Below are 15428 nucleotides of genomic sequence, written 5' to 3'. Positions count from 1 at the left end.
TGTTTGGCTGGAATATGGGAATACTTGATTACTAATGTAGTTACTGCAATTTTATCTGCAATACTCCAAAAATGGTCTTTTCTGGCTCTGAAAAATCTGTCCATAATGCCAAAATCAAGGCAGTTATCCATAAACCAACGAGTAGGTTTACATTTAGTTTACATACCCTTTTCCATGGAGAACTTAGTAAGTACCACAAACCTATTAAAAAATGAACTATGTGGTTGGCCTAACCTTATTTTGTTATTATCTGCAACCTGTCAGTGGAAGTATGATCATCTTGAGATAAATCACAGCAGATTTATAAAATGCTACATAATTTGTTATCCAAGTTTTGTTGCTTTGGCACTCCCTGTAATACCAGAAAAGGAACGTTTTAGATAAACAAAATGTAAGTTCCCAGATTGTTACCCTCTTTACATCTTGTTCCCTTGCATGCATTGCATGTATCGGTATATACTGTACTGGTACACCATTAGTACAAAAATGTGCAAATTCTAGTCTTACCCAATTTTCTGCCAAATTTAGAAGAGTTATTCAGTTGAGGTTGATTCTGGCTGTGCACTTTTGTTTGTGGTCTCTTTGCACTACTAGTAGCAGTATAATATAAACAAGTACTGGAATTTTCGGACTTTTGAGCGCACCTGAATATAAGCCGCAACAGCTAAATTTTAAAAGAAAATAAATTTTGTACATATGTAGGCCGGACTTGAATATAAGCCGCAGGTATTTACACAGAAAGACGGTACATGGAAGATTTTGTACGGCACCAACATGCCATCAACACGGCCTACATGCCTGCATGATTAGAAAATAAAAGACAGCACCAACACGTTCAACAAGTTCTTCCCGCTGCCACCTCCAATGTTGCACCATCGATTCATTGATGCCAAGATTACCTGCAATAGCTCTATTTCCTTCTTTGACGGCCAGATCGATTGCCTTTGACTTAAAAGCTGCATCATATGCACTTCTTTGTGTGTTCTCCATGATGAGGATGATGTGCATGATGCACAAAATGACAGTTCAAAATCAAAACTAGTGTCTTCTTCAGCGCATAATCCTCCCCACGTCTGTCTCACTTTTGCGTTTACTGCTAGAGAGTGCCCCCCGGTGGCTATAAAAATCTATAAAAAACAGTAAAAATCTATAAATTAGCCGCACCGTTGTATAGGCCGCAGGGTTCAAAGCGTCTGAAAAGAAGGTAGCGCCTTATAGTCCGAAAATTACAATACCTCAAATTCTTCCTGTATGTATGTATAGTACTTAGTGCATAGAAAAAAACTTTTATTTGTTATTGGAATAAAAAACAAGGAGAATTTCATAGTTTAGAACACAAATACATCCATTTTAATTTGAGAAAATACAAAAAGAAACCATGTACAATCTATGTACAAACTTTTTGTACAAGACAGTATATTTATCAGCAGATTATATTTGACAGAGTCAGGTAGATCAACTCAGCACCATCAAATAATCATTTTTTTTCCATCATATCTAGAACACATCCAAACTAATTAGACTGCTATGTCAAACTCCTGTTTGCTGCAATGACAATGTGCCAACAAATCCTATCTGTGATACGCAAGAGCAATGTCCTGAATTCTTCCTGAACTGATAGGCAGCCAAAAATTGCAACTTTTCTTAAAAAATAAAATAAAACAACAAAAAAAAGAACATAAAAATTGCTGAATGCAATTTTAATGTATTATTAAGACTTGAGACCCACCTCCCATCCCCATAAGTATTATATGTTCTATTATATCTAGTACAATTCCCAGCAAATAAGTTATTATATCCGTCCTTTACAGCAAAAAATAGATTAACAAAAATAATGCAACATACTGTAACAGTGACGCATTATAGTCTTTGATTTGTTCAGTGGACAACAACACATCTGATGTTACAGGCATGGGCCTCTATGTGCATCTTTCAGTCATCCATATCTAACTACACTACATGACACAACCTGATAACCTGTAACCAAGCACACAGCAGAGACGATATGCATGGATTGAAGACCTGGGCCTCCTGAATGCCACTTGTCGCTATAGTGGGACTTAATATGGGCCCTCCTCTTGACCTCCTGCACTGCCTGACACTATACTGGCATGGAGGCATTGATGGCTTGGATGTTCTCCATGTCAGTACAAGACACCGTTCTCACAGTGGAAAAAACACTTGGACTCAAGCTTGTGTCCCTGAATGACTGAAGGATGCTTGTTCAACTAAACTTTTCATGGCACTTCAAAAAACACTCTAAAAACTTTAGAGGTATACAATGCAAAGACCTAAAACATCTAATAGAGACATATGACAAGGTGTAGGAAGGAGAGACTTCTAAGTCCAGTGTTGTAAATAATGCCAGCCTGAATGACTTGCACAATGAGGGTTCAGGTAGAAAAAAGTAATCAAGTGTAATGAAAACAAATGGTGCATTACTTTGTGAGTTTATGTTAATGCCAGTTTGCAGCATGTACCGTTCTATTTCTGAACAATGCCATGTTTAAGTACCTCAAAAAAATACTCTGTAAACAAATAAGAAGCAGTTGTGACAGATTGTGACAGATGACAAGCTGACAAAATGGAATGTAAACCCTGTAATAACACAAAGTAATAAAAACAGTTAAATTAAGGATGTTCTCTCTTTTGATAACCTTTGCTGAATTGGTGCTACCTTCCATCTTTGTGATGGCCGACAAACCAGATCGACTTTTACTTGAATTGTCTCCACATTCCTCTGAGAATTCAGGATCGTTCATTTTCAAGATGCGCATTTGTATATATATTTTTTTTTTCAACATGACAATCAGTTTGTCGATTCTATGTATAATTAGTCATTACCATTATCAAATATTAATAGTTCCTTATTGTTCAGGCTAGCAAGTATGCCATTAACAACCCAATTAAACATACATTTTACTCACATATTTTGTGAAAAGAAATCTATTTGCTACAAAGTGTGACAATGATGTAATCACAGTTCAAAAGTTCACTTCAGGACAATGTGTATGAGGCTTCAGTATAGTTGCACCACACCCAATAGACGGACATTGAAGCTCAGATCATTTTGTTTGAAAAAGAAACATGGTCTATATAATGGGTTGAATTTACACAAACATATTTAGCACAATATTGTGTTCTTTTCCATATTCCAAAATTGTTTCTTTTTTTCTTTTTTTTTTAGAATGACTTTTTTCTTTACAGCCTATAGAAGAGAATCACTTCAATAAAGACAGACAGTGTCTCTGTGTCATATTTGAAATCATATTTTGTGGAAAACACCAGCACACTGTGCTGTAGTGTACACACTCTTCCTCCATACTAGGGACCTAATTTAGGTCAAACACATCTAATGAAGGTCATTCAGTTCTGGTCTGCACACAGAGGGAGTTACTCTGTGGTCTTCTCATTATTATCACCACTCTGATCTGCTCTCCATCTAAATACATTTACCCCCAATACAGAATTCCTTTACCCCTATCTTTCCTTCTGCATGTTCGCAGCTATGCATGCTTAGTAGCTTACACATTATTCATTAGACGCGGCTCATCTGTGCAACTAAAAGTGGCTTCAGATGAGGGTTAATTTATTTCTACAAGCACTCAACAGAGCTGAGCTGCCAGGCTGAAGATGGTGCTTTCACAATGCAAGCAAGTTTAAGCTTCACTGGCTCCAGAGTGATGCAGTTTGTTAAAGAGGGGAATAAAAAAATAATCTTTTGTTTTAGTATGATGTGAAATAAATGGTGACAAAACAAAAAACCCTTTGATATGTAGTTGCAATTAAAGATGTCATTTGAGTCTCCTTTAGTACTTTTCACTTCTTGTCTAGAAAAATAATTACAAATTGATTATGTTTATGGATACAAAATAATCATGTTTAAATGTATAAATCCAACTACATATTTGTATGAAGATTATGTATTAGGAGTACAAGGCTACCACCTCCATCCTCCATCACTATCACAGCGGGATTTGGATCTAGTCAGCGCCTAAACGTGCAAAATACACTCTCACGTTGCACACAGGTAAGCATAAAGAACATAGGTTACTCTCCAGTGTCCTTATCAGCAGTCTGTGGCAATGTTGCGTTTCCACCCAACTATGTTTGAGCACTTCCCCATGTTAGAGGACCGAACACAGCAGCTTAACTCCTGAGAGTTTTGAGGCGTGTGACATCTGGATTGGCAACAGAGAACATCCAAGCTCTTTATTGCCTCTGTGCCAACCCTGTGCCAGGCAGTTGGTCTGATCAAAGGAGGACCCATTTATGCCCACTTTTATGCGATATGTGGCATTTCTTTCCATAAACATAAACTTTTTTTTGTAACAGACAAAACATTCAGAAAATGCAACACTCTTCTTTGTGATCCCAATTCTGCCGCAGATATCGCGGCTAAGCGTCAACGGTGGGCACGCAGCTGCTGTTCGTGTTAGCTCAATCATAGTTGGGGATTTTTGGTTTGATTTTTGATGCAACATATGTTTTTGTTAGTAGATCCAAACCCTCTAGACTGTTTGTTTTTTTTCTACCATGAGTTTCATTTTTAGAGCCAAGATCCCACATGCTTTTCGTTCAAAGGTGCACCATCACACACAAACCGATGGAGGAGATGACAGCACTGATTAGCGCAACACCAGAAGGACAAGTGGCTGTAATGCGTACGCACACACACACACACACACGCACACACACACACGCACACACACACACACACACAGAGCTTGTATATAACGTAAATGCTCCTGAACGCATGAACACCAGGGTAGGTTTTTTTTTTTTGTTTACATCCTTCTCATGTGTTCAGGTTGATCAACCACACTGTATCTGTTATAGAGGGGGCTCAGGCACATATCATGCGATAGGAGCGTAAAACATAGTCACAGGCTTAACGATCTGACATATCAGCAGAAGACATGTAGGTACAGGGTTCTCTTTCAGCCAGCAATCACCAACACTGCACCATTCTCTGAGTTTTTTAGACTACTGTTTTGCAAGATGATTTTGTTTTGCAGGACTGGAATGCTCTCACTCAACATGACGAGTCAACGGTGAAGTAGCAAACCTTAAGCAATGACATGATGTGTAACAACCTAAGAACACGATTAGTATGCCTCCTTAAGCCAAGCAAGCCCTCCCTCCCTTAATTTCTTCCTTCCTTCTTTCCTTCCTTCCTTCCTTCATCGCCTCATCAACGTTAATTGAGGGGAAATCTGGTGGTTCCAGTTGTTCTGTCAAAAGAAACTTGTTCAGTTTTAGTGCAAATAGAACAGAAGCAGACAGGAGATATGAAGTCAAAAAGCCCAGCTGGTTTGAGGTGACGCATCTGGGCGGATCTTTGGGAGATGATATGGTCAGTTTATCGCTGCAACCCTCATCCTCCGATTACCAGTCAACTTAGCCATGGAGTCTGGTCACTCGAAGAGGTGAACTATTGCAAAGAATTACAGGAAGTACTCTTTTTTTTTTTTGTCAACTCTTAAAATAATTCCAAAAAGTGCTAAGGGGAAGGGGCTGTACAATCCTTATTTGATTGTCATTATGTACATCACTATGGATACATTAATAAATAAAACAATGTCCAAGAGCATGGAAGTAACATTAAAGGTATACACATAGGAGGTCCCTTCCAGTTTGGGTTCCTGTCCAACCCTTGATTAGAAGAATGAGTGAAGAGAAATGTGTCAGTCTTCAACATCCCTGTCATCATTATCATAATCATCCTCATCACTCCGCCATGAGTGATCTCCTCCCATCTTCTTTGAAAGAGCATACAGATGTCTGGTGAGTCAGCAAGAAAACCCTGTGTTCAGCATTCATCTTCAACTTCTCTGATTGGTGGAATCAGACTACTAGTGGATTTGTATTGGTTGACTTGGTTGGCCATGTGAGTGCTCATGGGCTTGATCTGAATGTTCCGTGGGTAGGCATTTTCTGGTTCATCTGTAAACCATTTCTTTTCTGAAGAGGACAAGGCGAGAGAGGAAGAAGAAAAAGACAGCGTTAGTTTGAAAAAGTGTGCAACGTGGGATTACTTACAACCATACTGCCTCAGTTTAAGTGATAGATTTGCATGGCATTCTTTGTGATCAGCATCAAACCGTAAGGTCCAGTTGTTGTGGTGCACTAAGCCAATTTGAATGTCATGGTGTTGTCATTGTGGCATTGTCTAAATAAGTACATCTGTGCAAGCAGATGGATATAATCTCTCAGAATTGTAATTTACTGTGTAATGACAGATTTCACTTTCACAACAACTATTTTAAATAACAAAAAAAAAATCATGCTAGGAGTATTGTTCAGTTCTAAAGTGTTGCAGTGTCGGGTAAGGTACAAAAAGCTTTCTCACTTCTTCCTGCTATATAGTCACGCAGATAGTTTGATTCAATACAATACAAAGGGGAATAGGATTTAGTTTGTGATGCTCACAACAACAGCATCTCCAGTTTTTAACTGCTTTCTACAAAGGTGATAGTCTCTTCTATGGATTATCCAAACTAGATTCCAATTTGAGATTCAAAGCGAAGGAAATTTTGGAAGTGGCGTGGCTGTCAATGCAAAGATGAGAGTGGAGGGGGCAGGTAGCTACAAATTTATCTAGGGCTGTGTAACTGAGGTGAGCTCGAGTTCCTAGTAAGTTCTGAGATGACACACATGGCAATTTGTGTTTATGTTGCTACCAAACTACAGCGTCTGTACAGTACCTCATAAACACGGACCATGCAGACACTCAAGCTCTCAAATTCATATCTTTGCACATTCTGTCTATGTTTTAACAGAGACACTGTTTCTAGAAAGACTTGTTGCTGTCTTTAATGTAATATTTGAAAGCCATGAGCACCACAAACAAACAAAAATTCACTTCTATAATGTTGGGATGGAGGAAATCTCTGAGATAAATATCTCAAAACCATAAAATATGTAACTGTTCTGATGCCTAGGTATCACTAATGTTTAGGTAGAAAACATGTTTTTGTTTTAGTTCTAGATGCTATTATCTTGGACTATGTTATTGGACTATTATCTTTACACATTATACTATATTCTGCTCCGTCACATTATTGCAAGAGTTACTCTCATGCTGACGATCATAATGTGCGAGAAGAAATTTAAAAGATTTGGATATGTACACTTTGGGGAGAATGTCTTCGTGATAAAGTTGGCTATGAGAGCACTGTTTCTGAGCTCAGCATGAGGAAAGGTAAGGGTGTATGCCAGCTGTCAGAAGTTTGTAAACTCTCTCCCAGCACTTCACAGGCATCTGCAATGCCATTCAAGATGTCACTTCCTTTTGGGTGAAGTTGTAATATCAAATTTAACTTTGCTATGTGGAGCAAACCTTGTGTGTGTATAAGTGTGTGTGTGTGTGTGTTCGTGTGCATGTGCATGTGCATGTGTTGAGATTCATTGGTGTGTGTGTGTGTGTGTGTGTGTGTGTGTGTGTGTCAGCAAGCTTAAGGCTGCGGGGCCATGTGTTACAGCACAGGCATTTGATGTGTAGAATTGTGCCTGAGGTGAAGCAAGATGTCTGCCATCTCTCTCCAGAGTCTGCTGCTGATACGGTGAACTTAGTGATGTCGCCTCAAACCACCGTATCAGGTGCACAGGGTTACAAGGAGGAAACTTACATACTCATATCCCCCTTCAATTTAGACTTCAAATTGGTCACACCTCCCACTTTCTTGGTGTGACCGATGGCACAGGGCTGGATACACTTTCTTAAAGTTCTTGGAAGAAGTAAGCAATTGGCTGCATCGGGGGGATTTGAATCAGCCTGACCTACATGTGAGCTATGATCTGCGTTTGTACAGTCAAGAAAAATGTTGTCACTCTGTGCTGTATGTTGATGCCAGTACAATAATTACTTACTGTACTCAATCAGTAGAGTACAATCAAAAGTCTGCTACAGTCAACTAACAGCATTCAATAGGAGGGAAGATGCGCAAACACACATACCTCTCACACAATGCAAACCATCTCAAGTTGAAATAAATCATATAAAAAAAAGGCATGGGAAATGGCAGAAAAGAAACAATGTGAAAAAGGATTTGTCTGGAGGAAAGTGATTAACTGAAGTAAAGGCACAAAGAAAGGAGGAGGGAGGGGGGAGTTCGTCTAAACCTCATGCAATGTGGAGATGGTCCTGATCATGGCAGGGAGGAGGCAGGAGCAGCAGCAGACATTTTGCTTTCCAGATGAAAGCAAAACTTAAACTGAGGCATGGTTCACTTAACATCTGAAGAACATAATAAATAAAACAAACTCCCCTCGTCATAACAATATCCACAGAGGACATAGTTATGATCAGAACCCCAGGTAAAAGTTGCTAAGTCATGCAGAATCGTTAACTTGCATACCTTGGCCCATTCTATTCATCCTTGTTGCACTTCAGAGAGAGAGGTAAGTAATCTACTGTAAGTAAGTCGTATTTACAGTAAATACACAACTGACAAATGGCTACCAATCCATTTAAGGCTTACATAGTGTTACTACAGTATTCAGGCTATATCATACATCTTAATTTTTAAGATGTATTGAGGGCTTATCATCTACCATTTAATAATTCTTGAGTACAATCATAACAAATCTGCATGCTTTTAGAATGTGTCATGATTTCAAAGTTCAGTTGGTTTATTCTCCCAGATTGAATCCATAGTGTATATTTTAGGGGAGGGGGGGATAAGTGATATTTAACATTTAGGTTAAAAAAATGTTTCACCAAATTCGAAATAACCTTATCATAAACAGAACAAGAAATAAGAGCCTGCTAAAGAGGGCTACCAACATGGACGTGCAATTAAGCAGTACAGGCACCATGAATAACAAAATATCAACACTGCTAATGAGGGATGAACTTATGACTAACGGCATATCAACAGTGTTAGTCAAATGTGCTCTATAATCAACATTAGCTACAGAAGGTAAATCACGACACAACACATCCATGATCGAGGCGTACTGATCATGAGCGCTAAATGTGCACAAATATCCAACAAACAACAGTTATTAACTACACAAATATTAAGAGTTACGACACAAAGTGACTAAATATTAAGACAGATACAACAGATAGACCCAACAACAATATACTGAATGTGTGTTGTGCTGAGTTATGTCATTTCATTTGGTTGTGGTTGAGGCCTTTTCCTGAAAGCTTTCCAACCACATTGGCTGTGCCATCCAAACAAATGGTTTTACTGTTTACACTGCAACAGACTTCATTTATAAGAAAAAGAGTCTCAAAAGTCTTTGATTATAATAAATGAGCCCGTCTCACAAAGTGAGTTTACCAATTTAATGTCATGTTATGATTGCTGTGATTTGAGAGTGAAGACCACATGCAGATGATTATGAAGGAAACGCACAAACATCGGGCATGAACGCGGAGCACAAAGCACACAAATAAACCACAAACGCACAATACACATTGTTTGTCTCAGTGCATGTGTTCACTACAGTCTGCACACAAACACGCACACACACACACACCTATAAAAATACAGGTCAGGTATAAGACATATCATGCACGGTAAAACTCCACAGGAGATATGAGTCCACGTACTTCTGTTTGTCACGGGATTCCCGGGTCTTACTGCTGCGGTTCTGCCTGTTGGAGGGCGGGATGGAGTGGACGGAGGAGCTCTTTTTGCTGGAGGAATGGGAGGAGTGGGAAGAGTGGGACAAGCTTGTCCGGGACTGGCCTGCGTTGTGGTCAAACTGCATGAGGCAGAAGATCAGGTCTGTGGGCACGAGCTCAAACTCGTAGGGTGGGTTCGTGATCACATACCTGACCAGAAACAAACATTTGATACCTTGAAACTTTCATGATCCCTGTAGGGAAGCAAACAGTCAAAGATACATTGAAAAAAGAAACAATTGAGTATCACTCAAACTTTTAAAGGAATTTTTACTTGAAGCTTTTATTCATATATAGATACACATACATATGAATAAATTCATATTAGATATAAAACAGAACATTTTGACTGTGAATAATCATATACAAGAAACACTGCAAATATAATGGAAAGTAAGTATTAAATATTATGCAACAGATGTCTTCAGATGGAGACATATGACTTTTTAACAAGACATAATTACTCCAACCATATGACCAACTTTACAGTATATATTCAACACATTTACTTATTTATTTATTGTATCTAACTTTTCAATTTTACTTTATTTTACATTTTTCTCACCTACCTTATTTTTTTGTGTGTGATTTATGTAAAGTTGCTGCTCTAACACAGAAATTTCCATTTTGAATTGCTCTATATATAAGCCTAATCACTTTTTAAGTTACATCAAAATATTCATTTTGCCATTTTGGGAAAGGCAGAAATTGTACCGTTTTGTGCATGGGCTTGGAACTTCCAGATGAGCATCTCTTAATCTGTAGATTCCAAAGCACAGCATGTTGTACGTCTTCAGTGCCTTGCAGAATAAATCCCCGTAGCAGCCGCCGTCCTGATGAACAACAGAACAAAGACACCATCAGTGAGTTGTAGGTTAGCCTGATGATCCGGATCAGTGAGAGTAAATGTAAATAAATTCTCTGAAAAGTTGTAGTGAAAATTCAATGTTCTGCATTTATGAGGGTGTTTTGCTTTTGAGTGAACATAAACTGTTGGCAATGCAGACTGTAACAATTTAGCAATGTTTCAAAAATTATGCTGTAATTCATCCAAGAAAAAACTAAATTACTTCAGTATTGAAAGTTTTGTATAACAATAACAAAAACCTGTAAAAACAAGGTTGGAACCAATTAAACTTGGAATTCCCTTGGTGGTGTTCATTGTTCTCTCTAAAGCCCCCTTCTCTCTCCACCCACTAAGGCCTGCTTTGCGTGATCACTGTTTTTCACATCGGATTAAGGACCGTGAGGAGCGGAGGCGTCCAGATGTGTGCTGTTGGGTAGTGCCAAAACGTGTCATCTCCACTTAAACATCCACTTACCCCCAAGTCGGCAAAAGGCCCGTCGTAGATGGCTAGCTGGGCAACACGACACCTGTCTCTGTTGGCCAGTGTCTGCGGTGTGCTGTAGCCTCCTCTAAGAGCATTCTCCTCAGCCAACAAGGCCTCCAGCTCTGGTGTGGCTCCCCCTGTGACCAGCGTCCGAATCAGCGTGAGAATATTATCATTGAAGTATGTCTGGGGAGAATAGAGAGGAGATATCTGTAAGCGGTTGCCTTTAGAGGCACAAGCAGGGAGGTGGCAGATGTGGGAAGAAAGCACATCCCTTAAGATTTCAACCCTAGCGATGAACATGAAAGTAGTCACGGACAGAAACTCTTGAGCAAAGAGAAGAGACCACTGTTTGGATAACTGGTATCTCTAATAATACCCAATTCTGAAATATTGATTCTAAGAATTATTTGCTGCTCTTGAATTTTCCAATGTTCAGTTAGTTGTATATATATTATAGTTATTCACTGTAAAAATTGTAAAAAAAAAAAAAAAAATGATAGTCATAGTATATGTGGGATCCTCGTGTTGAATAAAAGAGCACTATTCCTCCCTGCAGGAACTCTGTTCTATACACTGTATTATGTCCACTTCCCTTCTGAAACAACAATTTGACTGCTCTCTGCGGGTGTCAGGTTCTCTTGTCCTTCAAGCCGATCAGGGCCTGCTTTTGCCACGTGTGAAGACAGCCGATGTCACTCGGCAGCCGGGCCGGAGTGGCAGCTCCTCTCCCCGGGCCCCTGACAGGCCTGCAGAGCCTCATGATGGATGAGCACTGTCCATTAGCTGGCTTCACCTCTGACCAGCGGCAGACTACAGCTGACGCCTGCTCTACTCCCTGCTCAGCTCAGCTCTGCACGCCCCTCTAACCCCTCACTCACTGAGAGGGCTGCTGGAATTAAGCCATCACAGCACCAAAGGGAAAACCACAGTTGGTCATAAGGAACGGAGAGAGGAAAAATGAGGTGTAGAGAAGGATTTTTTTTTTTCCAGCCTCCTCTTTTATCTTATCTCCAGCGCGGCAATGACATTGTCAAAAGATGAAAGAGCATTTCTTTGGCTTGTTACAGCCAAGCTTGTCTCATCGCCATTACGCTAACCTTCAACACTTATTTCGTTACAACATCTAATAAGGCTCTTGAAAGTTGAATTCATAATACTTAAGATGAGGAGTGATGCCAACAATTTCCCTTTTGGTGTCAACGTAGCTGGCAGGGATGTATGATGAATGTACTGTACCATTTCATTTACCAACTTCTGCCTGCTTGAAATGCCAAAACCGTGCATCTACTGCAAATCATGGCTAAACTTACCCCATTTTCTCTACTGGGGGAGCGTTTTTTGATTTATAGGAGCTGCAGAGGGTAAGATTAGTACTGTTTAATGGCTACTACTGATGTATCTAAAATATGATACGAGAATTGTTTATAAAATATTAGTCACGACCACCAAAGAAGCAAAAAAAAAGACAACATTCTAGGGTTTATACCATACCATACCAAGTTTATGCAGGTCCATCTTTTGAGTCTGATTCACTTCAGAAGTGCTCACCTCTTTCCCTCATCCTGAAGTTTCTACCAGTGCAACATCATGCAATTGTTACCCCGTGGACACAGCGTCTCCTGTGTGAGACTTCTGTCTACTTTCTCTTTTTGAAATTCTAAATATTCTGTCATAGCATCCAAACAACAAACTAATCAGGAAGATTGAAATGATAAAATGTGTGTGCAAAATGTATGATGCTGAAAGATTTTTGGGTTTGGAAAAAAAAAAAAGAAACACTCCAACACTGAGTGTGTGGCGTGTTTGAGAACTCACCGCACTCATCAGGGAGTCGAGTACACTGACAGCGAAGGCGGTGCCGCAGGCGAAGGGCTGAGTGAGGTACAGCTCTGTGTCTGGGTCGTCATCATCATCTTGGTCCAGGAACTGAACGTTTGAGTCGTTCACTGCGAGAGGGGGGGAGAGGGAGTTAGAGGCGGGCGCTGTGAAGAAGTATGAGCAAAGAAAACCACACACACACACAGACACCAACACACCTGAGAGTTTAGAAATGTAGAATTCTTTGTTTAGGTTAAGTTACATTTGGAAAGATTCGGCTATATCATGAATAAGAAACAGAAACATCTCAGGTATATAGGTATTGGTCCAGTATTTGAGCTTGCAATATAATGTAACATTCGATGCACATTATATTTGCCCCGACATTTTGCAATTTTTACAGTTGCAAATATTTTGAAATCCAAGATTAAACAGAAACTTGATTTCTTCTCCAAACAATTGACATGTCTTTGATTGACCTTTTCATCTAGAAATAAACTTAATCTGTTTTCTGTCATTTCTGTTTTTTTCTGTCCATGTGCTGTAATTGTTTGGAAGGTGAAAAAAGCATTTTTGACTTTTTTTTTTTTAAAGAAATTATTCAGCATTATAATATTAAATCTACCATACTGTATATCACATGCAGGGTGCATTTCATACATTTGGACAAACCACAACTTTAGGAGAAAGTACTTAAGTATATTATGCATACCAGTAATAAACCATTGTAGAAGTCCCAAATCTTGAATTAATCATACATATGTGCATGCATTAGTACCTCTGAAGTCACTGTATCTTGATCTTTCTTTGATAAAACTACATATAATATTAATAATATGATATTATAATAATATGATTATATTATCAGAAACACAGAATATAGGTAAATATGGTAAAAAGTGAGACTTCAACAATGGCTACTATGTCACATGAAAAAGTCATGCACTTATAAATTCATGCTATGTTTTTCAGAGTTTTCTTGATGAATGTGTTTGTCACATCATCACTTTTAGAGAAACACATGTCAAATATTTACCTGTGCCCTGAAAGTCATATTAAAGCCAGGTAACAACACACTTTCATCTCATGATTAACAATAAATCAGGTCTGCTAAATGAACTAAATGGCACAGTGGAAATGAAAATAATCCAAAACTGAAATAATAATAATAATAATATTTAATAATTATTTGGTCTCTCGTGTATGGCATAGTGCGTGTCTTTGTCCTTAGACTGTATTCCTAGCAGCAGTGGGCAGTGAAGGGTCTATGAACCAGCGTTACTTGAAAACCGAGCAAGTTTTTGTTTGACTCCTCCGATATCTGAGCTTGAGAGATATGGTCTAGAGGAGAGAAAAAGAAACTGGAAAATAAATTTAAAAAATAAATAAACAGCTTAAAAGATGGTTTGATCTTGACTTTTTTTTTTGTTTTTGATATCTGATTTCTTCCCAAGCTTCCTGTGCGCTGTGGAACAGAAATGTCAGTCAAAGAGACATGGGGCTGATGCAAACAGGCCCAGGCCAAAGGAGTGAATTGGGGGGGAGGGAGAGGGGGTGGATATGTGTGTGTTTGTGTGTGTCTGTTTGGAGGAGGAAGGGGGTGACGGGCAAAGGGGGGGTGTTGCTATGAAAACAGCCACAAGGACAGTCTGAGCATGATCAAAAGCCTAGTGATGCTCTCCAAACGCAACTGGAGGAAAAAAAAAAAAAATACCCCAAAAAAGAAAAAAAAAGAAGAAAAAATCATTAAAAAGGGGCCAAAACAAGACAGTCAATTTCAACCAGAACGAAGAATAAAAATGTGTTCAAAGTGAAGCCATGGGAGCAGCGAGGGCCTTGACTGCAGCCAGATAAATCAAGACAAGCTGATGAGGAGCAGAGCGGCGGAGCGAGGGAACGAAGGAACGAAGGAACGAACAGCAGCAGAGGACAAAGGCTCGGCTTACCCAGCTCTGTTATCATTTGTATGTTGGTTCCACTTTTTTTTTCCTGACTGAGTGAAACCAATGGCAGTAGTTTGCCAGGTTTAGCTAATGGTGATGAGACAGTGCGGGGAAGGGGAGAAATGGTGTCGTTATTGCAACAGTTTCAAAGACTGCAATAAAGGCAATTCGATGTCTCAGACTGCTAGTGTCAAGTCTGGAATTAGTCTGAGACATTCATGGTTGTCCGGTATCTAAAAGTAAAGCACCCTGGATTAGAGTGCACAGCGGATACAAAGCCAGAGCTGTCACAGCACTATACCACTACAACAACAATAAATTATCTCATGGTAAGACAGTGAAAGGGATAAACATGGTCTTATCCATAAACACACCTACTTTACACGCCATGCAAACAAAATTGATCATGCAACTCAGATGAGGCCTGTTTTTATGTTTCAACTTGACTTTAATCTGCTCCTGGCACTGTAGACTGAACATATGACAATGTAATTACTGTATGTGGTTCCACTGAGACATGCAGCCACTCTCCTCTGCATGCTCTTACTTCTTCCTCTCCTGGAGGACAATGTTATCACATCTAGTGTTGCTGTAGCTGTGAAACTCGTTAGCTACAGACAAGCAAAGGCACAACACAGGAACTTCTAGCATTTGAGTCCAGGACAGCAACCGATGACTCCGACAAGGATAGCA

General features: G+C 39.3%; 1 protein-coding gene across 30 annotated transcripts in view; it reads right to left on the bottom strand.

Annotated features, from left to right (window-relative positions):
- Nucleotides 1–1330: 1330 nt before the first annotated feature.
- The window catches only part of LOC104930626 (calcium-activated potassium channel subunit alpha-1), a 131842-nt gene continuing 117744 nt past the window's right edge, over nucleotides 1331–15428 (bottom strand). For 21 of the 30 annotated variants that reach the window (XM_027277936.1, XM_027277937.1, XM_027277938.1 and 18 more), the window contains 6 exons: nucleotides 12790–12920; nucleotides 10963–11157; nucleotides 10355–10473; nucleotides 9566–9790; nucleotides 8361–8389; nucleotides 1331–5964 (listed from right to left, as the gene is read on the bottom strand). In XM_027277936.1, the coding sequence (XP_027133737.1) occupies nucleotides 5813–5964; nucleotides 8361–8389; nucleotides 9566–9790; nucleotides 10355–10473; nucleotides 10963–11157; nucleotides 12790–12920 (851 nt within the window). In that variant the 3' untranslated portion in view covers nucleotides 1331–5812. Of the gene's footprint in view, nucleotides 5965–8360; nucleotides 8390–9565; nucleotides 9791–10354; nucleotides 10474–10962; nucleotides 11158–12789; nucleotides 12921–14738; nucleotides 14823–15428 lie in introns of all 30 variants that reach the window. The other 9 variants (XM_027277944.1, XM_027277946.1, XM_027277962.1 and 6 more) reach the window with 3 other exon arrangements.

This window comes from Larimichthys crocea, chromosome III (assembly GCF_000972845.2).
Source record: "Larimichthys crocea isolate SSNF chromosome III, L_crocea_2.0, whole genome shotgun sequence".
Classification (NCBI taxonomy): domain Eukaryota; kingdom Metazoa; phylum Chordata; class Actinopteri; family Sciaenidae; genus Larimichthys; species Larimichthys crocea.
Note: the sequence above shows the minus strand (reverse complement) of the source record. Positions and strands in the feature narration are given on the sequence as shown.